The sequence below is a fragment of the Xenopus laevis genome, chromosome 6L (assembly GCF_017654675.1).
Source record: "Xenopus laevis strain J_2021 chromosome 6L, Xenopus_laevis_v10.1, whole genome shotgun sequence".
In the NCBI taxonomy this organism is placed as follows: domain Eukaryota; kingdom Metazoa; phylum Chordata; class Amphibia; order Anura; family Pipidae; genus Xenopus; species Xenopus laevis.
In genome coordinates, this window is record NC_054381.1 from 62,835,790 (window position 1) to 62,862,954 (window position 27,165).

The window sequence follows — 27,165 nt, forward strand, 5'->3', positions numbered from 1 at the left end:
AACTTTCTAAATACTATAAATCAAAATGATTTCAATCTGACTTTTACCAGTGAATTTAGTAGCCATACTGTACATTTTCTGGATTTGACAATATCGATTGACAATAATAAGTTTGTGACCAGTCTATACCGCAAACCAACTGACTGTAATGGTTTCATCCTGAACTTCAGCTGTCACCATAAAAAAAATGGTTAGATAATATTCCTCTTGGTCAATTTAATAGAGTAAAAAGAAATTGCAGTAAAGTAAGCGATTACGAAAAAGAATGCAAAATATTATACAAACAATTCAAAGAAAAAGGATATAAAAAAGAAACTGTGGATAAAGCCAAGAAGATCTGTGATATGAAAGATCGAAATGAAATGTTAAAACAATCAGAAACAAAAAATCTCACAAGAAAACTCTATTTCATTTATTACTACATTTAATAATTCGAATAAAAATTTGGAACAAATAATAAACAAACATTGGCATATTTTAAAAAATGATAGAGATTTGTCTGGATTTCTAACGGAAAAACCTAAGGTAATTTATAGAAGACCCCAAACCATAAGACAAATGTTAGTACCAAGCTGCCTACCTTTTAATGAAGCAAAAAACTATACATTTCTCAGCAGTGGAAAAAAGGGATTTTATTCATGTGGCAGTTGCAAAGCATGTAAAACATGCAAAAACAATATAAGAAAATAGTTTAATTTTAATTCAAACGTAACAAAAGAAATATTCGACATAAAAGATACAATCACTTGCAATAATAAAAATGTAATATATCTATTACAATGTCCGTGTATGTTACAATATGTGGGGAGAACCACCAGAAGTCTGAAAACCAGAATACGTGAACATGTCAATAACATACAAAAAGGAATGACTACTCATAGTGTCCCTGCACATTTTAAAACACATCATAATTCAGATCCCACACAGCTAACTTTTATGGGAATATCACTTAAAAAGAACCATTGGCGTGGGAGTGACATGACTAAAGTAATATCACAGGAAGAGACTTACTGGATTCATAAATTAAAGACTTTAACCCCCAAAGGTTTAAATATTGACATCGATATCAAATGCTTCTTAAAAGATTAATTTTTTAAATCTGTTTTATTATATATTCTATTTTATTATTATTATATATTCTATTTTATATGGCATGATTAAATAAATGTGATTTGCATTTTTAATTGAGTGAACCACCCACGGAAGGGATAAAAACACCTCTGTGAAGCAACATGGGAAATCAGCCCCTGAGGAAGTATAATTGTATACGAAACGCGTTGGGCATTGTACTGTGTTAAAAATACTTGACTGTAATAAATTCTTTAAAGGCAAAAGATATTGCCGTAAATTTATTTCGAAACAAATCCCCTTGAGCTATATTATCCAGTGGAGAAGTGGAAGGCAGCGCCGACAGTATCCCCAGGCGAGACTGAAGACCGCGTGGAGGAGAACGCCGACTTGTGAAACTGCGGGAAACACCGGAGCAGCGCCTACTGGAGGAGAACACATCACTGCCAGAGCTTAAACATCGGGCCGTGATCTGATATAAACCCCAGCAAGTGCCGCCCATCCAACCCTGCAGAGGTCGATTCGAATGCGATCCAGATAGCGTTCTATAAGCCATCTCTACATACACTCGAGGCGCAAAAACTGACCAGACACGCCAGTCGCAAACTAACTTCACACTGAAGGCATATGCGATCAGATCTCTTTTGCGATATGATTATTCCATGAATGTGAGTAGATCTGATTATTTAATATCCGCTATAGTGTACAGAGGATACTACACCAGATAGGCTGTGTCTTCCTTTCTCTACAGGTATCCCCAGCGCACCTTTCATTCCCTTTTCCCTCTCCTATTCATATTCTAGTCTCTTAGTCAAATCAATGCATGATTTCTAGGGTAATTTGGGCCCTAGCTACTACTGATGGGCGAATACATTTGACAGGCACGAATTTGCGGCAAATTTCTGTGTTTCGCCGCCGGCTAATAAATTCACGAAACTGGCACGAAAATTCGCCAACATCAGAAAAGTCGCTTGCGTTAAAACCGTCACACGTCAACACTATTCGACACCCATTGACTTTAACACTGGCATCAAAATTGATGCCAAAGTCAAAATTGACGCGGGCTTCAAAATTCGCCCATCACAATGGGACAATGTTGTCAGAATTGATGCGGGCAGGAGAAATCCGCCCATCACTACTAGCAGCCAGATTGAAATTGCAAACTGGAGAGCTGCTGACTAAATCGCTAAATAACTCAAAAATCACAAAATAATAAAAAATTAAATATCAACTGCAAATGGTCTCCAAATATCACTCTCTACAACATACTAAAAGTTAAAGGGGTTGTTCTCCTTTGAGTTAACTTTTAGTAATAAAAAGTAGCAGTAAAAATACATGTGTACCCTTAAAGATAATTTGTTTTTATACGGGGTCAGTGACCTCCATTTAAAAGCTGGAAAGAGTCAAAGGAAGAAGGCAAATCATTCTAAAACTGTAAAAAATCAACAATGAAGCCCAACTAAAAAGTTGATTAGAAGTGACCATTCTATAACATTCTAAAAAAGTTAATTCAAAGGTGAAACACCCCTTTAATTTAAAAGTGAGAAACCCTTTTAACATAAGTATTAATGAATGTATTGCTACAGTTGGATTCCTTTTAGAAAAGGAACATAGGCAAAAAATTCCTGATCACTAAAATTCACTTACTTCATCAGAGCAGTGCATTCGAGCCATACTTTCAGATAATCGTATCAAACTCTCAAGTTGTCTGACTGTAATCCTCCAAGATGATTTTGCTACTCCGCTGCCATCACGCTGTCTAAGTCGACGATACTGCTCAACAATGAATTCCTCAGCTTCCTTTGTTATCTTTGCAAAGAAAAAGATTTTCACAAGGTACAGCAAATAATAAAATACTTAAGACTTCCTTTCAATCTATTTGCAAAGCAAATGCATTTCACATGAAGGAGATTAAATTGTGAAGAATTTTCTTGTTAAACATAAAAGCGGAAAAGCAGATCCACAAAAAGTATATGGTTTTAAAGCAAAAATATATGTTATTGAAATTGTTGGTTGAGATCTCGTATTTAAAGGGCACCTATCACAGCCAACATCAAACACATTAACAATCTGACCAGTACAAGCTAAACACCTTTAATCAAACTACATATATAGTTTTTTGAAAAAACTGCAGGTTTTTAAAAAAATCCCTTACTTTGTCAAATGGGTCCATACTGAGACTATAACAGAGACTCTAATATGCAAATTTCAGGAGCATGCTCAGATTGTAGCACTACCTTGAGTATTCTACCCACAATGCCTTGTTTTAGTAAACTCCTCCACTAGAAGTATCAGGAGATTTCCCTATCTTGTCCCCAGCTGGTGATGTTATTATGCAAATGAAGGGCACACACTAACTTCCAGCAGGTGGCAGCACTACTGAACAGCAGCTAACACAGAGGTTTGGCTGATTTGAAAATAGCTTAGAAGGGTTGATAAGCAACCAAGGAATTGCAACTGAGCATGTGCGAGATTTCAGAGCTGCAGTTGGCTTGGAAGATACAGGTAGGAGGAGCCAGTGAAATCCAAGATGCCTGCCTCAGCTAGAACTGCAGTGGAGATAGGGGAGATCTTGCAGAAGATATAGTGAGCTGATGATTTACATTATACAAACAATTCTAACTGTTTTAAAAATCAGATTTCTTGAACTTTCATAGTGTATTTACTTAGGAAATGATTTTAGTGATGATTGGTGCCCTTTAAGGGATGCTGTCACAGAAAGCACGTTTTTTTCAGAAAGCATTATTTGACAGAGCCCAGTTTACAAACCAGAAAATCATCTCTTAAAGCTACCAGGGGTGGCATTATACAGGTCTGTTAATCTGTTGGCTCCTGCTACATTGTTTTAGGATTCAAAACCACCAGCTCACTGCTTTCAACAGCCATTATATTTACAAATAACTTAAAAATGTATAGGTTTTAATAACCTTAGAATGAAATTAAAATAGTTGTTTTTAGTGGACATCCCCTTTAAATTTTCACAAACCCTGCCCCTGATCATTATAGAAGGACTACAGAATTAAACCTGCACACAGCAAGCTATTCACTTACTTTTATTATTTGAAACAATACATGGCAATTACTTTATTGTAAAAATGTCTAGAGAAAAGAGTGCAATATTCCCCACGTCTTATCCCATCATCAGACCAACTGGATGAAATAAAGTGTTCAGCGACGTGTGCCTTTTGTAGATGCTTTATGTTTTTGCTTTTTTATATTTTTGAAAACACTGATGTTAAATCACAAATTATGAAGTACATTAACATAACTTACTTTTGGCTGGAATTGACGAGCGAACAGCAAATACCTCTGAATGTCTTCAATTGAATAAACCCTTTCTATTGATTCTTCATTTCTTGCATGCAAATCTACTATCCTTCGTGCTATTGCATAATCTGTTACCTAAAGAGGATTAATTCTATAGTTACCAAGCATACAGACTTCAATTAAAACATTTTTCACATTATTTTTTTTTACAAATGATTGTACAGGTACCACTTGCTTTATGTTTAATTTAGGGTTACAATGGCAGTTTCTGGACAATAAGGACTATTAACATCTATCTAGACATTATATTCTTTTGACCATATAGACCATTGGAGTCTCAAGTGCACAACTAGCCACTATTTACTGATAAGAGCCTTTGTAGAATGTCTTCTGGCTCTTCATGAAAACTATACATCAGTCTTTTTCATCTTGCTAAATCTGGATAACATATTTTAGTATTTTGTGTATAAAAAGAACGTTCTATCCAGACAATCTAAGAAATTTAATTTAAATTTTGAATGGTTTCTTTTCTCTAGACCTGTAATAAGGGATGTTTGAAAAGAGCATGATTGTACTATCCAAGACACAATTAAAAATGTTCCTGGTCTGTAATTCCACCAGGCAGAGTAATTTAAGCATGGGACCTATTATACAGATAAAGGATATTTCCGTAATTTGGATCTTCATACCTCCAAGCAGAATAAAGGCAGCCAGAATAGAGGTCAAATTGTAACCCGAAACCTAAAACCTGAGATTAAGGGGCAGATTTATCAAGGGTCAAATTTCGAAGCGGAAAATACTTCTAAATTCGACCATCGAATAGAATCCTCTGACATTCGAAGTCGGAGGATTTTATTCATTGTATCATACTCCAATCGTACTTCGAATCATATGATTCGAACGATTTTTTTTTAATTAGAAATATGCTCTGGCAGGTCCCCATAGACGAACATAGCACTTCGGCAGGTTTAAGTTGGCGAAGTATTGAAGTCGAAGTTTTTTTTAAAGAGACAGTACTTCGATTATCGAATGGTCGAATAGTTAACGATTTTTACTTCGAATCGAAGTCGAAGTAAATTCGAAGTCGTAGTATCCTATTCGATGGTCGAAGTATCCAAAAAAAATCTTTGATAAGCCCCTAAATATGTAAATATTAAAAAAAAAAAGCCAAATGAACACTAACTGCTATCTATATGACACAAAAAATAAATTTCAAGGTGAACTACCCTTTAAATTCATCTCAGGTCGACTAGAAGTGTAGTAAACTTTAATGAGCCATTCAGGAAAAAGTATCTGATTATGCTTTGTCCTGTGAGCCTCTCTGAAATGTATCTGTAATCCCTGACCTGGATTAAAAAACACGACAGAATGAAAAAAATCTTTAATAAGACTCATGCTTGTGACATTGATAGACGAGCTCAAACAATACCATTTATTACATCTGACATGTTTGCGCTGTTGAGAATATTTTGAAAAAATTACCTCATTGCACTCATCAACTAAAATAAAAAATAGATCAAATCGTGACATAATGGGCGCTGATAGATTGACATTATGCTTTAATGATTTGGATCTTTCGTATCTTCCTCCGACAGGATTTGCTGCAGCCAGGATAGATGTACGGGCATTTAATGTAGCCTAGGGAAACGCACAAAGTTAAAGTATGAGCAGAACAGGAAGGAAAATATTATTTATAGAAACATTTATAGAATTTTTTCCTCCTTCAGGTGAACATGATGTGCATAGCGTAGTATTTATATCAATAGCAGAAAGAGTTTGATATTGTCTGTCATCTCAGTAAAATGTTGAAATCATCATCTAGTTAGTTCCAAGAAAAGCTAATATAAGAGGAAATATTCTTGTATGCTGTATGAACCAAGCAATCGTATTTAGTCTCCTTACAGGGGTCCCAGCATGCGAGTACAATGGGGTTGTATAACACCGTACCTGACTAATCTGCCTCCTTGGAAGCACAGCTATAACACTTTTGGTTATAGAGATACCCAAACCATTTTAAATACATTAAAGTGATAGCGACACATAACCAGATTGTTTGCGGAACATGTCGTGTTATTACTTCACAAAGCTTCTTAACACAAATCCCATTAGGGCAATATGGGAATAGAAGAAGTGCAAATAAGCCCTTTCATATTTCTACAATTAAGGAAATTAAACGTAAAATTAATATAAAATAGGAAAAAGTAGAAATAATTTAAATAGGACCCCACGACAGCCAGATAAAAAAGTGTTAATCAGGTAAGCTTAATTAATGGGTGCCCAGTTTTGAAGGGGCAATCTCATAACCTTTAGAGTTTATTTTTGTGTCTCACTTTTCATTGTCGGAGCCACGGATACCACGGAGAACACCATGTCACAGCGTTCATATTAGAAAGAATAAAGAAAACAAACCTTATTTATGACTGTATAAAATCTCTGCTACCTGTACCCACTTAGAAACAGGATTTTCACAAAAACTTGGATACATTTATCTCACTCATAAAGACCAATTAATTTATCTAGTGCTTAATCGCCACGTCTTAATTAACTTTATGAATGTTATACACTTGATTGAACAATTCATTTAAACAATACTAAAAAATGAATTAAGTGTTTCTGTGAAATTCATTAAATTCATATTCATGAAAATAAGGCTTGATAATGACCATTTTGGTAAGCCATTGAAGCCAAATTTCTACCTAAGGTTTGCTCTGTTTGTATACAGACCTATGTGTAGCAATTACTAGATTATGTTCTGTCGTACTAAATTATGTACTAACTAGAGAGAGAGAGAGATACTGTGATGCACAATGGAGGTTTGGAGGCTGTAAAACAGGTATTGATATATATTAATAAAGCATTTCATAAACTAATTCATATAATGTACCTTCACTCCTGCTTTTGTGATGGAAATGGTCTGTTGCTCCATAGCTTCATGAATGGCCACTTGATCTTTCAGGTCCATCTTATCGAATTCATCAATGCAGCAAACTCCCTACACAGTTAAAAACACAAATAAAAACATTTTATACATCTGGCAATGTTTATTAAAGGAATTGTTCAGTGTCGCAGTAAAAACTAGATAAATAGCCTCTGCAAAATAAATAAAAAAAATTGTAATATAGTTAGTTAGCCAAAAATGTAATCATAAAGACTGAAGTGACTGGATGTCTTAATAACCAGAACCCAAATTCCTGCTTTGCAGCTCTTTGTTTCCCCGGATTGGTTAACAGGCAGTAACCGATCAGTGACTTGATGGGGGGGCCACATGGTTCATAACCGTTTGCTTTTGAATCTGACCTGCATGCTGAGGATCAATTGCAAACTCACTGAACATTTATGTCCAATATGGCTCTCCTTAAAGCGCTGACTAACTCAGAGTTAGAGAGCTGCAAAGCAGGAAGTAGTGTTCTGGCTATTATGTTAGGAAATTATTCACTCACACTTTATATAGATTACATTTTTAGCTAACTAAATACATTAGAAACATTTTTTATTTTGCACAGGCTATCTACTTACACAATTTTTATTTTTCACTGAACTGTTCCTTTCATGGCAACATATAAATTTAAATTTTATGTCCGAGAACTAAAAATGAAGAGTAGTCAATCTCTATCAGTAATGAGGATTTGTACTACCACTAAGACTGCTGATCAGAATCAGTGGGGGTCATTTTTAAACACTGGGAAAATTTGCACCTGGGCAGCAACCCACGGCAACAAATCAGATGATTGCTTTCACTGTTCAGCATGCAGCTGGCTGAAAAAAAGCTCATCAAAAAAAACTCATTTGCACTGTGTTTATAAATGAACCCCATTATATAAAATTTCCTTCAGAAACAAAAAAAAAAAGAAGGGTAGCTTAGTTATTTATTTTGGTCTAACACTTCAATAAAAAGTACTATGTTATCTGTAGTGAAGCAATGTATTTAAACAAATGGCTAAAGCTGTTTCCCATATTAAAAGTTACTGTACATATGAAATTACCTAATTATACCAGACTTAAACAGCTCATATACACAGTAGTGGATGCAACAATTCAACCCCAATTTCTGCTGTGGTTCACACTCGCAATTATTTGGAATTGGCACAAGACTGAATATTCATGATCAACCTTCATCTATTTAATACATCATACTTTGCCCGACAGCATCAGGTGAGTTTGAATTGCCCATCATAAATCATACTCCTTTAAGATCTATTAATTAACATTATTTAACAAATGTGACAATGGTTTTAGTGAAGTATCTAAATATGCAGATGGTGCCAAGATGTAATTACAAAAACAAGGAATTTGAAGTTCTTTCTAAACCCAAGTGAGACTTTAAAGGGATACTGTCATGGGAAAAATTTTTTTTTCAAAATGAATCAGTTAATAGTGCTGCTCCAGCAGAATTCTGCACTAAAATCCATTTCTCAAAAGAGCAAACAGATTTTTTTATATTGAATTTTGAAATCTGACATGGGGCTAGACATATTGTCAATTACCCAGCTGCCCCATGTCATGTGACTTGTGCCTGCACTTCAGGAGAGAAATGCTTTCTGGCAGGCTGCTGTTTTTACTTCTCAATGTAACTGAATGTGTCTCAGTGGGACATGGGTTTTTACTATTGAGTGTTGTTCTTAGATCTACCAGGCAGCTGTTATTTTGTGTTAGGGAGCTGCTATCTGTTACCTTCCCATTGTTCTTTTGTTTGGCTGCTGGGGGGAAAAGGGAGGGGGTGATATCACTCCAACTTGCAGTACAGCAGTAAAGAGTGATTGAAGTTTATCAGAGCACAAGTCACATGACTGGGGGCAGCTGGGAAATTGACAAAATGTCTAGCCCCATGTCAGATTTCAAAATTGAATATAAAAAAATCTGTTTGCTCTTTTGAGAAATGGATTTCAGTGCAGAATTCTGCTGGAGCAGCACTATTAACTGATTCATTTTGAAAAAAAAATGTTTTCCCATGACAGTATCCCTTTAAAGGAAACATTACATATGGTGGTCTATCTTTAACAAAGTGAATATAAAAGCTCCTAGGCAAAGACCACATTGACAGATATTTAAAAACTCAAACCTGTGTCATTTAGCGGAGATTTGCCAAGTGGAATTTTGCTGTGATTAGCCAAGTGGAATGGCTCCTTTACCACCTGGTAGTGATTTAAATCTACAATTATCCTAAATTCTGATTTCTGCTAATATAAGAGGTTATGAGAGAGTCTTCAAATCTCCAAGTATTGGAATTATTTTTGCAGTTTTAGCGGCGAGAATATACAGTCATATGAAAAAGTTTGGGAACCCCTCTTAATTCTTTGGAGTTTTGTTTATCATTGGCTGAGCTTCAAAGTAGCAACTTCTAGAGATGTCGCGAACTGTTCGCCGGCGAACTTGTTCGCGCGAACATCGGGTGTTCGCGCTCGCCGGAAGTTCGCGAACGTCGCGCGACGTTCGCCATTTTGGGTTCGCCATTGTTGGCGCTTTTTTTTGCCCTCTCACCCCAGACCAGCAGGTACATGGCAGCCAATCAGGAAGCTCTCCCTGGACCACTCCCCTTCCCTATAAAAACCGAAGCCCTGCAGCGTTTTTCACTCTGCCTGTGTGTGCTGAAGAGATAGTGTAGGGAGAGAGCTGCTGCCTGTTAGTGATTTCAGGGACAGTTGAAAGTTTGCTGGCTAGTAATCGTTTTGATACTGCTCTGTTATTGGAGGGACAGAAGTCTGCAGGGGTTTGAGGGACATTTAAGCTTAGGTAGCTTTGCTGGCTAGTAATCTACCTTCTACTGCAGTGCTCTGTATGTAGCTGCAGTGGGCAGCTGTCCTGCTTCTGATCTCATCTGCTGACTGCTGCAATAACAGTAGTCCTTGTAAGGACTGCTTTTATTTATTTTTTTGTTGTTTTACTACTACTACTACTACTACTATAAGAGCCCAGTGCTATTAGTCTAGCAGTGTTGGGGAGTGGGACTGGTGTGCTAATCTGCTGCTCCTAGTAGTTCAGCAGCACCAACTTTAATTTTTTTTTTTTAATATTCATTTTTTTTTATTTTACTTTTTTTTATTTTACTACCGCTGTAGTAGTGTATAAGTTGACCTTTTAGGCATTATTTGCCCTGTAGGCATTATTTGCACACTGTTTTCTTCAACCCGCCATCTAGCTGTGTGACCTTGTTCACATTCTGTCTAAATATCCATAATATTACCGTCTCCAGAAAAAACACCGGAGTGACTTTTTTCAAGCAGCCATAATATATTTTACGTAATCCGTATCCACCGCTGTAGTAGTGTATACGTTGACCTTGTAGGCATTGTTTGCCCAGTTTTTTTGGCCGCAGCCACTGAAGCACAGAGGCCAGAAAAAATATGCCATATAAATGCTGAAAATAGTCATTTTTTGCCATACGTTGACTCAACGTATATGGCAAAAAATTACTATTTTCAGCATTTATATGGCATATTTTTTCTGGCAACTGTGCTTCAGTGGCTGCGACCAAAAAAACTGGGCAAACAATGCCTACAAGGTCAACGTATGGCAAAAAATGACTATTTTCAGCATTTATATGGCATATTTTTTCTGGCAACTGTGCTTCAGTGGCTGCAACCAAAAAAACTGGGCAAACAATGTCTACAAGGTCAACGTTATGGCGAAAAATTACTATTTTCAGCATTTATATGGCATATTTTTTATGGCAACTGTGCTTCAGTGGCTGCGTCCAAAAAAACTGGGCAAACAATGCCTACAAGGTCAACGTATGGCAGTTGTTTAAAGAGAACAGTAGATTACTAGCCAGCAAAGCTACCTAAGCTAAAATGTCCCTCAAATCCCTGCAGACTTCTGTCCCTCCAATACAGAGCAGTATCAAGCAGATTACTAGCCAGCAAACTTACTATCATCTGTCCCTGAAATCACTAACAGCTCTCCCCCTACACTATCTCTTCCAAGCACACACAGGCAGATTTTTCAGATACATTTTTGCCCTTGATCCCCCTCTGGCATGCCACTGTCCAGGTCGTTGCACCCTTTAAACAACTTTAAAATCATTTTTCTGGCCAGAAATGTCTTTTCTAGATGTTAAAGTTCGCCTTCCCATTGAAGTCTATGGGGTTCGCGAACCGTTCGCGAACCGCTCGCATTTTTGCGCAAGTTCGCGAATATGTTCGCAAACTTTTTTTCCGACGTTCGCTACATCCCTAGCAACTTCCTTTAAATATATACCATGCCTTATTTCAGCAGTGACAAAGTTTATTGGATTACCGTATATACTCTAGTATAAGCCGACCCGAGTATAAGCCGAGGTACCTAATTTTACCTACGAAAACTGGGAAAACTTATTGACTCTAGTATAAGCCTAGATACAACTACAGCCCTGTCTCCCAGCAGTGCACATTCTGCCAAAGCCCCCCCAGTGATCAACCGGACTTCTTTGCAAAGTTGATGGTGACAGAGAATTGCCAAACGGATTACTGTGTGCATTGTCCCACTGTCCCACTACCATGTGCAGAGGGTGCTGTTTGATATTGCCATCACTGTTAATCTTTCGTATAACCAACAGAGGGCGCTGTGTGATATTGCAGTCACTGTTATTCTTTCATATAACCAACAGAGGGCGCTGTGTGATATTGCTGTCACTTAATCTTTCATATAACCAACAGAGGGCACTGTGTGATATTGCAGTCACTGTTATTCTTCCATATAACCAACAGATGGCGCTGTGTGATATTGCAGTCACCGTTATTCTTTCATATAACCAACAGAGGGCGCACTGTTATTCTTTCATATAACCAACAGAGGGCATTGTGGGATATTGCAGTCTCTCCCCAAGTGTACTGTTGGTATAGGAATGATTAAAAGTGACTGCAATCTCGGCTACGCGGGTCGGGTACCGCTGAACCGAGTATAAGCCGAGGTAGACTTTTTCAGCACATTTTGGATGCTGAAAAACTCGGCTTATACTCGGGTATATACGGTAACAGAAAATATGCATCATAACAAAATTAGACAGGTGCACATATTGTGTTACATCAATACTTAATTGACCCTCCTTTTGCAAATGTAAGCCTCTAGACGCTGTTTATCCGACCCTCAACTTTAACAAGGGCATCAGTCCTTGAACTAGCTACTAGGGATGTAGCGAACCGCCGAGTATGTGTTCGCGAACGCCGTTCGCGAACACCGGCAAAAAATGCGAACAGTTCGCGAACTGTTCGCGAACTTCGAACATCCGAAAATCGTTCGATTCGAACGATCGAAGGATTTTAATCGTTCGATCGAACGATTTTCGTTCGAATCGAACGAAAATCGTTCGATTTTAGCGATCGAATGGTCGAATGATTTTGACGCGAACGCCTATTGGCGAATGTCGCGCGACGTTCGCGAACTTGCGGCGGACGCAAACAGTCGAAGTTCGCGCGAACTAGTTCGCCGGCGAACAGTTCGCTACATCCCTACTAGCTACACAGCCCTACAGCATTATGACCAAAAAAAATATTTTTTTCTCATCAGTTCAAAGCCCTTCATTCCTTACAGTTGAAACTGACAGTTTAAACCTCTGAGATAGCTTTTTGTAGCCTTCCCCTAAACTATGATACTGAACAATCTTTTTTTTCAGATCTTTTGAGAGTTTCTTTGAGGATCCCATGCTGTCACTCTTCAGAGGAGAGTCAAACAGAAGTACAACTTGCAATTGGCCACCTTAAATACCTTTTCTCATGATTGGACACATCTGTCCATGAAGTTCAAGGCTTTATGAGCTAATCGAACCAATTTGATGTTGCCAGTAATCAGTATTGAGCAGTTACATGCATTTAAATTAGCAAAACTACAAGGGTACACACATTTTTGCACAGCAGTTTTTCACATTTGATTTAATTTGATACAACTGAATACTGCTTCACTAAAACTCTTGGTTCAGAAAACACCCCAGTACTCAGATGTTCCTGGGAAATGAAAGACATACTACTTATCTTTTTTGTTGAAAGTGGAGTAAATTATTATGCAGGCTGAGAGGGGTTGCCAAAATTTTTCATATGACTGTATGTGCACAAAGTGTATAAGCTGTCTCAAGTAAACCATTTTACTTTACTACTAAAGCTTTTGAGGTGCTGCACCTGGCATGTGCTAAACATTTTTTTCCCGATACAGGTATGGGACCCGTTATCCAAAATGTTCTGGACCTGGGTTTTTTTGGATAACAGATCTTTCCATAATGTGGATCTCCATACCTTAATTCTACTAGAAAAAATCATGTAAGCATTAATACAACTCAATAGGCTGGTTTTGCTTCCAATAAGGATTAATTATATCTTAGTTTGGATTAAGTACATGCTACCGTTTGAAAAAGGGGAATCTGTTTTAAAAATTTAAATTATCTGATTATAATGGAGTCTATGGTAGACAGCCTTTCCGTTATTCAGAGCTTTCTGGATAACTGATTTCCTGGTAACTGATCCCATACCTGTACTATATTATAGAATAAAAAAAATAAAATGGGGGGAGGGTAGATGTAATCCATTTATAATTCACTTCTCTGCAGTTAATTAATTCGACTCTTTTAGCTTAGATTTAGAGGTGAAAGTCAATCATTCCTGGTTGTTCTTGAATTCCCAATCATTGCCTAATATTGACAAAAAGAAGCAAACTGGGTAAAGATTTTTCAAATCACCATATTTAACTACATACATTATCTGCCAACATTAAAGCTCCAGCTTCAATCACAAACTCATGGGACTCCTCATCTTTCACAACAGCAGCAGTTAAACCGGCAGCACTGCTAGCTTTCCCACTAGTATATACTGCTCTGGGACTGAATTCTTCTACATGCCTATGAAAGAACAGAAATATAAAACATATAATAAGAACAACTTGTTTTAATGTAGCAAGGGCAGAACATTTGCTAGTTTTTTGTTTATTGATAACACAAGTCACCTTTAACTGGTGCTGGAATTCAAGGTAATGTTATTTAATCACATTAGTAGACTTACCGAGGAGTTCCATGACCATATAAAAGCACGAGGCCGAGTGTTTCTATACAGGTCATGGAACGCTAAGGTGACTTCTAACTTCTTCATATTTTGCAACAGGGGGTAGTACATTTATTACAATACACAAGTTTCAGTGAGTCATGCGACAGAAATGGCATCACTAAGCTCCGATTATAACCAATGACATCACTAAGCACCGTTTAGAAGGATTTAATTTACAGGATATTAATGGCTCGTGTATTATAATGCATTAAAAACTCCTTAAATTATTATTTGATCTGGAGTGAATATCTGTAACCCATTCAGTGTCTAATTTCCACCACATAGGAACATGGGAGTTAAAACTGGACATTTTATCTGGGAGTTTGCAGTTTCCATGTAATTCTGACAGTGAAGTTGTCATTGAGAAGACAGGGGTAGGTAACTCCTGTGTCCCTGTGCAGTTATCTCTCTGCACTGGAGCAAACATTTAAACACTAAAAAACTGAGATAGTAAAACATTTTTTGTGTCATACTAAAAGTTATATTAATTCTTACTTTAAAAACTGGCTCTTAGATGTGCTGGGGTCTCCAACAATGCACACATTGATATCTCCTCTCAGAGAAGTACCTTCCATAGTGGTCTTTGGAACCCCACCAAACAGCATCAGTAAGACTCCTCTTTTAATTTCATCATTACCTAGAAAATACACATAAGAATTTTTAAAAATGCTCACATTTTAACTTTTTGTTGTTGTTGTTGTTTTATCTCTTTATATAGGGCCACTGCAACTACAAAGGAGTGCAACTATCCTGTAGTAAGAAAAACCCTTGCAGCCTGTCTTTTCTGTGCTATGATTTCACAACTTGGCCAGCAAAACAAGAACAGACCATTCAGACATATTAAAGAGAAAATGCTGGGGACACAGGTCTGGCTGCACTTGTTTTGATTGTATTGGCAAGGGTACAGAGCCAAGCCAATAGAAAAAGTAACATTAAAAGCCAAACTACACAAAAGTCAGGAGTCCTGAATTTCCTCTATTAACAGATGAGAGCACCATGAAGGTAGAAGGATAATATGATTGTGAAATTAGACATATAATGTACAGAGGCTGTTACATTTGCAAAAGGAGGCTCAACTAAGTATTGATGTAATATCTCTGTTGGGGTGCCCAAATGTATGCACCTGTCTAATTTTGTTATGATGCATATTCAATATTTTCTATTAATCCAATAAACTTTATGTCACTGTTGAAATACTTCTGTTTCAATAAAGCATGTTATATATTAAAAGGAAGTTGCTACTTTGGAGTTTTGTTTATCATTGGCCAAGCTTTCAAAGAATTAAGAGGGGTTCCCGAACTTTTTCATATGACTGGACACCAAGATCCTACAATGATCTGTTTAGATGTGTATTTATCAGTAGATCATTCTAGAACAAAATCAAAATTAAGAAAGTTCCATCTTTGGGTGCAAAAAGGGATTTTTACAGCAACAACATGGAATGGAATTAATTCTCTTTTTTTTACAGTTTAAAAACAAGGAGTTGGACCTTTTGCAGTTAAAAAAAAGACACTGTATTAAAAGCTCCAAAGTTTGCATCAGGTCTGGTGATCCATACTTACCAGATATTTGCTTTTAAAAAAGCAATTGTAATAATTATATCACTAACATCTGATTGGTTGCTATCAACACCTCCAAAGAGTTCCAAATTAGGGATTTGGTTTACCAAAAAGTGGGTGACGTTCAGTAGACTGTGGAATGTCTGGGCAGATCAGGACATGGGCCAAGTTGTCTCACTTTCTAAAACTGAAATGTAAGGAGGTAGGGCTACAGGTTACCTGACATGGGGCAAATTTGACTTGCATTACTACCCTTTTGTTTGCATAATATTATGCACATGTATTAATTTTATCAATACTGTATTAATAATGTATAATAAAACATTTCCTGGTTTATTTGCTGGGCATATGATTTTCTTGTAATGGAGTTTTATATAGTCTGAGTTTTACCACCTTCAGGCTGTGAATGCTATTAATTATGACTGGTGTTTTTATCATTCTGGATTAGTTGTGCAGTACTTTGGAAAGCACTCAGGCGAAAACTAAGCAGAGGATATAGTGTGATATAACATCTAAGCACACAGCATGTACAAGATACTATACTGTATCTTAATGCCACTTCAACTGCTGGAAAATGGCTTGTCCTATGAATGTAATGATGTAACAACTATACTTATGAACAGAGAAAAAGAAAGGGATGAGATCTGCATAAATCTGGCATAAAGGAAGTGGAGGCCTGATCCAGGCTGGGTGACATTTGCTTTCTTTCATTTGGTGAGGCACCACCTCAGAGATCAGCATCTTCCAGGAGCCACAGCTCTGTCACATCTGCAGGGAATAGTATTTGGACCCTTGCTCCCAGATAAGATTAAAGGTGGAAGAAGTCAAGGCTCTGTCTGGATAGCTAAATAGAAGATTTAATTAAAGAATATGGCACTGCAGTTTAAATGAAAAATTTAATGGACAAAAACTCACCATGTATTGTTGGGAAAAGGCTTGTACATAAATTGTGGTAGAGATTTTTGTCTTGACTCATTTCAAATACTTTTTCCCATTCTTGTACAGTCATTTGATTTTTTATACTTTCAGCTGTTTGGTCTTCCTCTCTTAAATCTTTACCGCCAAACTGCAAAAAAATGAATGCTGTTCAGCTATGCTTGTAGCAAAATACATAAATATATTTAGGAAATTGTTAAAAGCATGCACACTGATTAGTTCTTACCCGTGGATTTGTAGCACCCACATAACAGGCTAGAAATGCCAACCGATAGGACAGATCTCTTACTCCCAATGCTTTTAGGCCTTGAACTCCTTCAGAGTTAAAACCTTCTCCGCCTGTTACTTTGGCTCCAGTTTCCATACGGGCATCTAAAATATATTGTATTGTATATTAAAAGTATTTCTTGCGAGAAGTTTAAATGCATGATTAGAGAAATTTTTCAACATATACTGTATAGATTATGTTGTTATCTGCTATCATTTCCTCTACATTTGATACCATCAACTAATTTTTTTTTTTATCAAGGACCAAGGATTTGAACAATAATTTTTTGAATAGACATGTAGGGACCTATAGGGTTAATAGGCCTTATAGAGTTAATTCCCTACTTTTCAGTAATCCTTTACTATTGGGAACTAAGCCTGTAGCATTTCTTAAGTTACACTTTCAGTTATTGGCCAAGAGTGTAGTGACACTTTCCTGCCACACGACTATTTAGTGTGTGTAGGGAGTGGCCTCTTCCTCTTTGGCTCCTGGTGTCCTTGAAGCTGGTTGTTCCCATTGAGCCTGGGATCACCAAGGCCCAGTAAAGCCATTTATCCCAAAGGGACCCGACACCTTTGGTGCCTGAGTGGGGGACCAGGCAAACCCCGTGAGAGAGGAATAGCTAGTCTAGGGAAGCTGTGGTAATAGACTCTCTAGGAGAACAAGACAGATAGTACTTAGCAGCATGAGCAGTTGCCGCTCCATCAAGGATTGATAGCTGGAAGTAGCTTCCTACAAGGCTTCCCTTGTTGTTGCCTTTAGTGCAGGGAACTCAGTGATAGGGAACTAGGGTAGCAGAGGACTGCCTGATCTCTACAGTGATTGATCCCGATCCCCACAGAGGTAACATCGGTCTTGTATGAATTGATGTACTCCATGTCCTTTTGAGACTTATGGGAGTGACAACCTTCCTGCTGTATTGTGGATCTGTCTGACTCAATATCATCTGCTATCTCCTGAACTCCTGCGTGAGTAAAACCTGTGGTCAATTGTCCTTGTGCAATAAACTCCCTCCTGCTATTTTATCAAGAACCTCCTGGCATCCAATTCATCTATTTTGCACATAATAGAATGTGGTTTTTTAGTTCTACTACACCTTAAAGGGATAGCTTCCACCTGGTGAAGGTCCTGACACTGTTGTGTAAGTCACAGTGTAACCCATGCTCACACCATTTGCTGGACACTTTAACTCCTTATGGTCTGGATAACCCAGATTATTGTTACAGACATATGACCGGTTTAATGCATGAGTTGCACTATTATTGCAGTCTGTTTTGCACCCATCTGCTCCCTAATGGAATGATTCTCATAATAAGAGAAATCCACCTAGTACGTATGGCTGCTGTTGCCAGTAAAATTTATATAATGTAAATTTAAGCTATGGGACTCTTAAGGGAAATTGTATTGAAAGTGCAGAGACTTACTGCTAATGTGAACCACTGTTATTAACAAGTTAGAAAATAAAGCAAAAAGCAAAAGCAAAAGATTGGTAACTGCACTGGTGCAAATGTATACCTATTTAAGTCAGCCACTAAGGGGCAGATTTATTAAGGGTTGAATTAAAAATTCTAATTTTTGATTTTTTTTATGGTCAAAACGGTCAAATTCGACAAGGGAATTATCCAAACTTGATTCGAGTTTTTTTTAAAAATTTTAATTTGATTTTCGAGATTTTCATGGCCCTTTAAGAATTCAAATATTTGCCACCTAAAAGCCAAATTACTATATAAGTCAGTGGGAGAGGTCCGCGGATCAATTTGGTGATGTTTGTACCTTGACATTCAAGTTTTTTTCAGAGAAAAAAAACTTGAATCAAATTTGTTTGAATTCATATCTAATTCAATTTGAGTTTTCGGGTCATTTAAATTCATCCGAGTTTTAAAAATTCAGTTTTATTAATAAATTTCCCAAAGTCGAATTTTGAATTCAATCGAATTTAAGGGAGTTTTAACATTTTAGAATTTGAAATTTGATCCTTGATAAATGTGCCTCTAAGTGTCCATTATAAATACCAATGGGTAATTTTTTTTGCTAAACAATGATTAGGACCAGGTCATGTAAAGTCAATGGCAGAGATCCCTTGAAGCATTTCAAGAAGTTTTTAGCCTTTATAATGTTGGGGTTTTTTCTGTGGGGTTTGCTTGAAAATGATTAATTCAAACCATTTGAGGGTTTTTTTTTCACTGAAAACAATAAATTTTAAGTTTTCCGATTTTTCACGGATTCGAGTTTTTTCTTAAATCAGAAAACATTTGTGTTGAGAGTTCATTCGAGGTATAAAAAAAAACGTACAAAACTCCCAAACTCTGATAAATAACCCCCTAAATCTCTCAGCCTCTGTGAGTGATCTATATATGTCTCTTCTGTCAGGACAGTATAGGTGGACCCTGGTCAGCGCAGGTCACACCTCCCCCCATGCCATGGTCACTGGTTATTGTACAACTGAGTGAGTGATGAACCCCCAAGAGGGAACAAGAGTGGCACACAGCATTTACTTACGTTCATAAAGAAAGCACATCTAAGCTTGCTAAATAACAAGTCAGAAGGGCTTGAATTTTACTCTACAAAGGCAATAAATTCCATAAAATCTGATGGTAAGTAACATGTAAGTTACCTTCAGATCATTTCGGTGCAGTAGGCAAACTGGGCTCAATCCATGTCACTGTAAACTCATCATAGTAAACTCACCAATGTAGAGTAAGGGTCTGGTTGCACTGCCCTGAGCCTTTAGCTATACCAAATTGTAAAACAGGGCACTTAAAGCTTATGTAAACAAGGCTTATTAAAACAAAAAATATTTATTAAGTAAAATGGATTAAGCCCGAGACATTTTGTGATTTCCATATCACTTGCCCCAGACTGGGAATTTGTGGATTCTGGATTATGCCAGGTTATTTCTGAAGCATTTCAAACATCTCTTACTACATATATTTCCTTGATTGTAGCATGTTTGTGGATTCCAGCTACCCTTTTTACTATATTCAGATAAAGCTTACATTTCATTAGGGGTGTACACACTAATTTCACATTTTAATTGCGGTGTAAATTTAGCCATTAGCTAATTTAATTTTGTTTGTATAAATATATTTAAGGCTAATTTGCAATGATTGAGATGGATTTTAATTTCTTGTTAAGTAAAAACCTTGTTTCTTCTGCTGTTGCTAGTCACTTATACTGCCCGCATCGTTTTGCATAGTTCACATTAACTATTCATATGTATTTGCTAGGTACATAGTGCTTGGTTTTCTTATTTTCAGAAGGATCTTATAACGCAATCTTTTCAATTTAAAAGGGGCACACATATTGCTGCCATGGGTGCTTTTGTAACAGTATGTCCCATAGCTGTTGCAGTAGCAACTAGAGTAAAGTTTAAATGCCAGGATTAGTAGTTTAAACTTCCATTCGGAATTGTAGTGGGAGGCACTGGCAGAGGAAAAAGCAATTGGAGATCTATGTGAACCATATTTTAAAAATGTTCTATACTTAAAGGAAAACTATACCCCCCAAACAATGTAGGTCTCTATTAAAAGATACTGAGTAAAACAGCTCATGTGTAAAACCCTGCTTCATGTAAATGAACCATTATCATAATAATATACTTTTTTAGTAGTATGTGCCATTGGGTAATCATAAATAGAAAATTGCCATTTTAAAAAATAAGGGCCGCCCCCTGAGATCGTAAGATTCACTGTGCACACATACAAACCACATGTAAGGTCACATGAGCCAATTAACCGACAGAGTTCTGCCTTTTGCTTCCTCACTTCTTCCTGTTACAGTTAGTGTTGTAGTATTTCTGGTCAGGTGATCTCTGAGGCAGCACAGATAGAGTCATGAAATGGTGGTTCAAGGCAAGAGATGTAAAAGGGCATTATTTATGTAAATATATATTCCAGTTTGGTAAGATTCTTTAATATGTCATTCAATTTGATATAAACTATCTGTTGCTTAAGTATTCATTTTGGGGGTATAGTTTTCCTTTAACAGAAGGTCAAACTTTTCTTGGTGCATCACTGCTGATAGCAGAGCTAACAAGCAATATGGACAGATAGGGGCAGATTTATCAAGGGTCGAATTTCAATTTCATGGTAGTTTGTAAAAACTCCCATAAACTCACATGAACTCAAAATTTGAAGAAAAAAAACGACCAATCGAATCTTTTAAAAAATAAAAATTGATTTTTCTAATTCAAAAAAACCTCGATTTTCAGGTTGTCTCCAAACAACTCCAAATTGATTTCAGGACATCCCCAATAGGCTAAAACAGCAATTTGGCAGGTTTAAGGTGGCTAATAGTCGAATTCTTAAAGGGCCAGTACACAATAAATTTTCAAAATTGTTTTAAAAACTTTAATCGAATTTTAACTATTCCCTAGTCGAATTACACTAAAATAAACCTTGAAAATTCTATTTTTTAAATTTGAAATTCGAATTTGAAATTCTAATTTTCACTTTCGACCCATGGTCAATCTGCCCCATAGTAACAATTACCCCTTGGCCGAAAACTGTCCTTTATGCAATACAAAAGCCTACTAAATTTAGATATTCGAAGTTACCAAGGAGATTTGTGACCATATGGAAGCAGACAGCCATAGACCTCATATTATAATGCAATTCTATTACTATTCCTTTTTGTGTTATTATTGTATTATTATAGATAAATACAAATGAAGACTCCTTTTTCTGTTCCCTTTTTTTTGGGTCATGGCCACTGTATCATTGCCTAGGTTGGTGATATACAACGCATGTCAAGTTAAAGCAAAAACCAGATGTTTTACCTCCTGCTGCCAAAGCAGAGACATCAGGTACAACAATGAGTGTCCCAGTGAAATCACAACGATCACCAGCCATCGCAGATTCCACAGCTTCTGCACGTAGAATTATTTCCACACTACGTGGAATAGCACCACGGGGTAACTCTGCCTGTGTCTCTTGAATTCTTACCTGTAAAAAACATTTTTTTTTAAATCATGCAGTCAATCTTTTGGTAAGCAAGTTAAAGGAAAACTATACCCACAAAATCAAAACTTTGATACAAAAGCAGCATATTAAAGAATCTTACCAAACTGGTATGTATGTATGTATATATATATATATATGTATATATATATATATATATATATATATATATATATATATATATATATATATATATATATATATATATATATATATATATATATATATATTTATTTATTTATTTATTTATTTAAGTAAATATTGCCCTTTCTCTTGCCTTGAACCACCATTTCGTGATGGTCTGTGTGCTGTCTCAGAGATCACCAGAAATACTGCAGCTCTAACTGGAAGAAGTGTGAAAGCAAAAGATATAACTGTGTTAATTGGCTCATGTGACCTAACATTTATGGTTTGTTTCCATATTCATGTTTATTTACATGAAGCAGGGTTTTATATATGAGCTGTTTTATGCAATATATTTTAGAGAGACCAACATTGTTTGGAGGGTAAAGTTTTCCTTTAAGGCAATAACAATATAATTATATGACAGCACTTTTTGACCAAATAATCTAATTAAAGGGACTATTCACAATTCAACAATATAACAATATGACTGTTTCAGCACTTTTTGACCAACTAATCAAATTGTTAGGGCTAGAGAGAAAACCATGGGAAGGTCTTAATGTGTTTTTAGTAAACTAAAATGTATTGCAGTTGCTAGAAATGTAGGACAGTTCTACCCATAAGATGCTGATCATATATAACTAAGAACAAAAAAAAAATTATAAAATAAATTAAATTGGGGGTTTGCTCAAAACAGCACCCATTCTGTTAAAAATATATACTGAGAATAGCCCCAAACTAGGATTTTGTAGTTCTGTAGTACTTATGGGAACTAGTTTCTAGTTGTTTACTTATTTGATTCGCTGCAAACAAGCAGCAATTGAATTATAGCTAGTAAATTGCAGTATACTAGAAATGCATTATGTTTATCTTTTTTAAACAGTGATGTATATTTAGTTTGATATTTAAGGGAAAAAAACACATTTGTAAAAAGTTACCTTCTGAAAATCAACAAAGCGAGACTTATTTGTATCCAATGTGAATCGGCGGCGATTGGCACAGACTGGATTTTTGCAGATAGTCGGTTGAGTATATCTAAATTGCTGTTCCACATCTTTTACAATCGATTGGCAGTCCATGCACAGAAATGTACCACTGACCAGTTCTGGGTGAACAGGATGAGTTCTGACAACTTGACCACTAATTCTTAGTAAAGTACCAATTTTGGCAGAGCTGAGCTCGCGAATCCTACGAATAATAAATAAAAAAATAAATAAAAAACATCAAGGTCTTTAGATTATAAAAGAGATGGATTAAACAGATGAAGATTTATAATTAACATTTTAGTTTTAGCACTATCTGGGCTGTATAGCAGAATGGTAATGGTAGATACATCAAACATACAAATGATGAGTGAATCAGGAGGTAAAGAGGTATGGCACATAAGGTTTGGGGTTTAGCAACAACAGGATTCAGTAAATGAGGGAAGTGGCCAGTGGTGTAACTAGAGGGAGCTGGGCCCTCCTGCAAAAAATCTTTGGAGGGGCCTAGTGCACATAGCAGCACCTACCCCCCTGCATCTATGAAGCAGATCCTTTGGTCTGGATCCCCCTGTCCCCACATCATGGCTGTGGGTCTGCTTCATCTGTAGTTACGCTAGTGGAAGAAGGAATACTAAAGATAGGGAAAAAATCAAATGGAACATGGAAGAATACTTCAGAGATCTGGTGCAACTCCAGTATAGGCTCAACAAGTGTATGTGAAGGATAACGAGGAGTTTGGAGGTGGATGAGCAGTTTTGTTAATACTAAGGATGCACCAAACTCAGAATTCGGTTCGGGATTCAGCCAAGATTCTCCCATTTTTCTGCACGATTCGGATTTGGCCGAATCAAAGTGCCTGTGAACCGATTCCAAAAACGTACGCAACCTTTTTTCACACACAAAAAAAAAACCTTTTTTTAACCATGCGCTGTGTGCACGGTTCTCTTTCCCAATCGTTTCCATAATTTACATATATACAAATTAGGGTTTGAATTCTGTTTGGTATTCGCCCGAATATTTCACAAAGGATTTGGGATTTGGCCTAATCCTAAAATGGTGGATTTGGTGCATCCCTAGTTAATACTGATAAAAAATACATAAACAGACATTTCGGGTGGGAAAGTGTTGTAAACTGCTTTGACTGTTGGGGGTCAAATCTTTTCCTGAATTGTAGTGCAAACAAGTGTAGAGACTGATAGGGAAGAAGCATTTGATGATGTGCAAGAATCTGGAAGCTGGTGAGCCACTGGAGAGGAGATCAATAGAGCTGCAGTAATTCATGCAAGAATTTAGTGCCACCTTGTTGGTCATTACATTAAAAATTCTGTACATAAAACGTGGCACGATTTAGCTGTTTATTGCATATGTTATGCAAAGGAGATGGCAGAATGAAAAGATAATCCCAAGTCAAAAGGCCTAGGGAGATGGCGTGATTGGATTCATTATCTGTATTAGTGATTTCTGGGATGTTATTTAGGTTATGGGAGAACAAGGATAATTTGCCTTTTGACAGTTGCAATAACTAAAAAGAATCATCATGTAGGGATGATATTGGAAACATATGAAGAATTAAAGTGGCCAAGGGAGGAAATATGCAAAGAATAAAACTGATCTTAGGTATTACATAGATAGAGGAACCAACAAATAATGGTAAGGGAGAGAAGTCATTGTAGGGCAGACAATGAGCGATTTGAATGGCAAGAGAAAAACCAAGACAGGGTAGTAACACAAAAACCAAGAAAATTTAGAAAGTAATGGAGAGGGTGACTGATGCCATCAAAGTGGCTGAGAAAAAAAAAGTATTAAAAAGCAGTGTACAGGATATATTGTGAGCATAAACACTGTAGGAGTTATATAATAACGCCTCTAGCAGTTTAATAAATGGAACCAAAGTGATGGGACAGAGGCTTTCATAATTATGCATGTTTTAAGCAAGAGGGGAATATTCTAATTAAGAGGGAAAGATTAGATAGATAGGTTTGAGCTTTGACTAAATAGGGGGGGGGACAGATTGTAGAGAAGCTTGGAAGGAATAAATAGGCTTAAGATGCAAGGAAACCAGAATTTTGGAAGCTTCCACACACATTTGTGGGCAGTCACAGGGGGTGAAAGGTCCAGCAATGGGTGAGAGTTGGGTCTACAGTTTCCTTATGGACCCCTCCAGCTGTAGATTATAATGAATAATGTGTGTGTATGTAGGCATAGTTGTATCTGTATAAATGGTGGTGCAGAGTTGGTATATTTTTCATTTTCTTTTCTAGTATGGAGCATTACTTGGAGTGGTTGGACCAGAAGTTACGCACATGGGATTTATGCAACATTAGAACAACTTTAATTAACTTTGGAAAGGATAGTACATAAGCAACACTACTTTGGCAGGTATTGTTTCTATCCTGCAGACTTTCTGGAAAGAGTTTGTCAGGACAGGAATGGCCACATTTATCCCTGCACGTTCCTATAAGTGGATTTTCTTGTAAAGCAGAGTAACAAACATTTCGATTTCATTCACTTTTAAGCCCACTTACTTTTGTCTTGCAGGAAAATCTGAAAACGCTATATAGAATTCCTTATTTGCCGGAATGTTTCCCATCTGTCTTGCAAAACTTCGCACAGCTCGGCAAAGATGAGGGTAGACCCTAGGAACACAGACAATTATAAACTTTTGCTTTATATAGGTTCATAGGGTGGCACACAGCTTTTAGCCAGGTGCATGGTAAAGTAGACATAGGATTCATAAAGAGACCAGCAACACCAAAATTTTTATAGCAAAAAAGTGTTTTAAGTACATACAGCCAATGGGATGTTTATGTCCCATTTGTGACCTTTGTCAAGGCAACCCCACCATAAACACAATTAAATATAAAAAGCCCATCATTGCCTGTTAATTGAGGAAATGACATCACTATGAGTTCAAACAAAGTGACAATTGCATAGTTACTTTGTCATAAAACTGCGAAGTGACCAGTACAGTACTTCATAAAAATGTATTAAGCACACAAAATATTAATATGTACACACAAGTGATAAAACTATATGGTCATTTATCTTTTTGAAATATATTAATATATATAGTGTTACTGTCAAAGTATTGGTGGGAAGGAGTTAATTAAGAAACACTATTTACTGTAATGGCACAGGGCAATTCCGAGAGTCTCATTATCAAGAACCAAAGACTCAAAATTTCCCCTCCTGTACAGGAATTGTCTCGAAGCATCTGATCAAGTGATTGTAACTTATTGCTCAAAAACTCACAGCGCACCATTTGTGACTGACGTGCCCTTGCAGGAGATTCCTATTCTCTTTGGATGGCAGTATAGGAGGGGTAATTTCAAGTGTATTGTCCCCTTTCCATAGAGCTACAAAATGTTGTAAATTGCCCTGTGTGTCACTGCCCATAAAGACCAAAATGATAGCCACTATGTGAAAAAAAAGAATGTGAGGAAGAAACTGAAGAGCAAGAGCAGAGAGCTTTGTAAGATAATTGTATTTAATAATAAATAACAAAGCTCCATCAAGTTAACCACTCTATTTGATAAAAAAAAACAAACAGGTAGAACATATGAGCTTAGTAGGTTATATAGCTAAATCCCACTGAAATGAAGACTATATACACACACAAAACTTTGGTAGTGCAAAGGCCTCAACTTGTTTATTGGAAATTCATTAGAAGATATTCTACTATTCCCTTAACCTGTCATATAACATCATGTTAACCAGCCAACCTCAAAGGCAGCTATATTTTACAAAGCTATCCTGACTCCACTCTACTCTAGCCTGAGCCACTTACCAATTTAGCAACATTCCCCTCCCCTTAAAGGATAAGCAGGATTTAATTGTAAAATTCCCTAAGATTACTAAAAACATTCTCCAGAATAAAATACCTTTCTCCCTGCATGGAGTATTATTTGGTTTCTAAATTACAAGCAGCTTAACTTCAGCTCTTCTAGCTACTTCCTTGTCTAGTGTAAATCTCTGCCCTTTGAGCTCTTCTCGTCTCTCCGA

At 36.7% G+C, this 27,165-nt stretch overlaps 1 protein-coding gene and 1 long non-coding RNA gene across 2 annotated transcripts in view; one reads left to right on the forward strand and one right to left on the reverse strand.

Moving 5' to 3' along the window:
* Positions 1-15,195, forward strand: part of LOC121394635 — an 89,721-nt gene extending 74,526 nt beyond the window's left edge. Inside the window, exon 3 of the long non-coding RNA XR_005961881.1 lies at positions 15,055-15,195. This is a non-coding gene — a long non-coding RNA (uncharacterized LOC121394635). The remainder of the gene's footprint in view (positions 1-15,054) is intronic.
* Positions 1-27,165, reverse strand: part of mcm6.L (minichromosome maintenance complex component 6 L homeolog) — a gene marked incomplete at its 5' end in the record, with an annotated part of 54,287 nt that overhangs the window by 21,511 nt on the left and 5,611 nt on the right. The window contains 11 exon segments of the mRNA NM_001088353.1: positions 2,716-2,877; positions 4,342-4,470; positions 5,818-5,973; positions 7,220-7,327; positions 13,993-14,134; positions 14,832-14,973; positions 16,811-16,961; positions 17,058-17,203; positions 21,877-22,042; positions 23,119-23,368; positions 25,689-25,799. Coding sequence (NP_001081822.1) covers positions 2,716-2,877; positions 4,342-4,470; positions 5,818-5,973; positions 7,220-7,327; positions 13,993-14,134; positions 14,832-14,973; positions 16,811-16,961; positions 17,058-17,203; positions 21,877-22,042; positions 23,119-23,368; positions 25,689-25,799 — 1,663 coding nt within the window.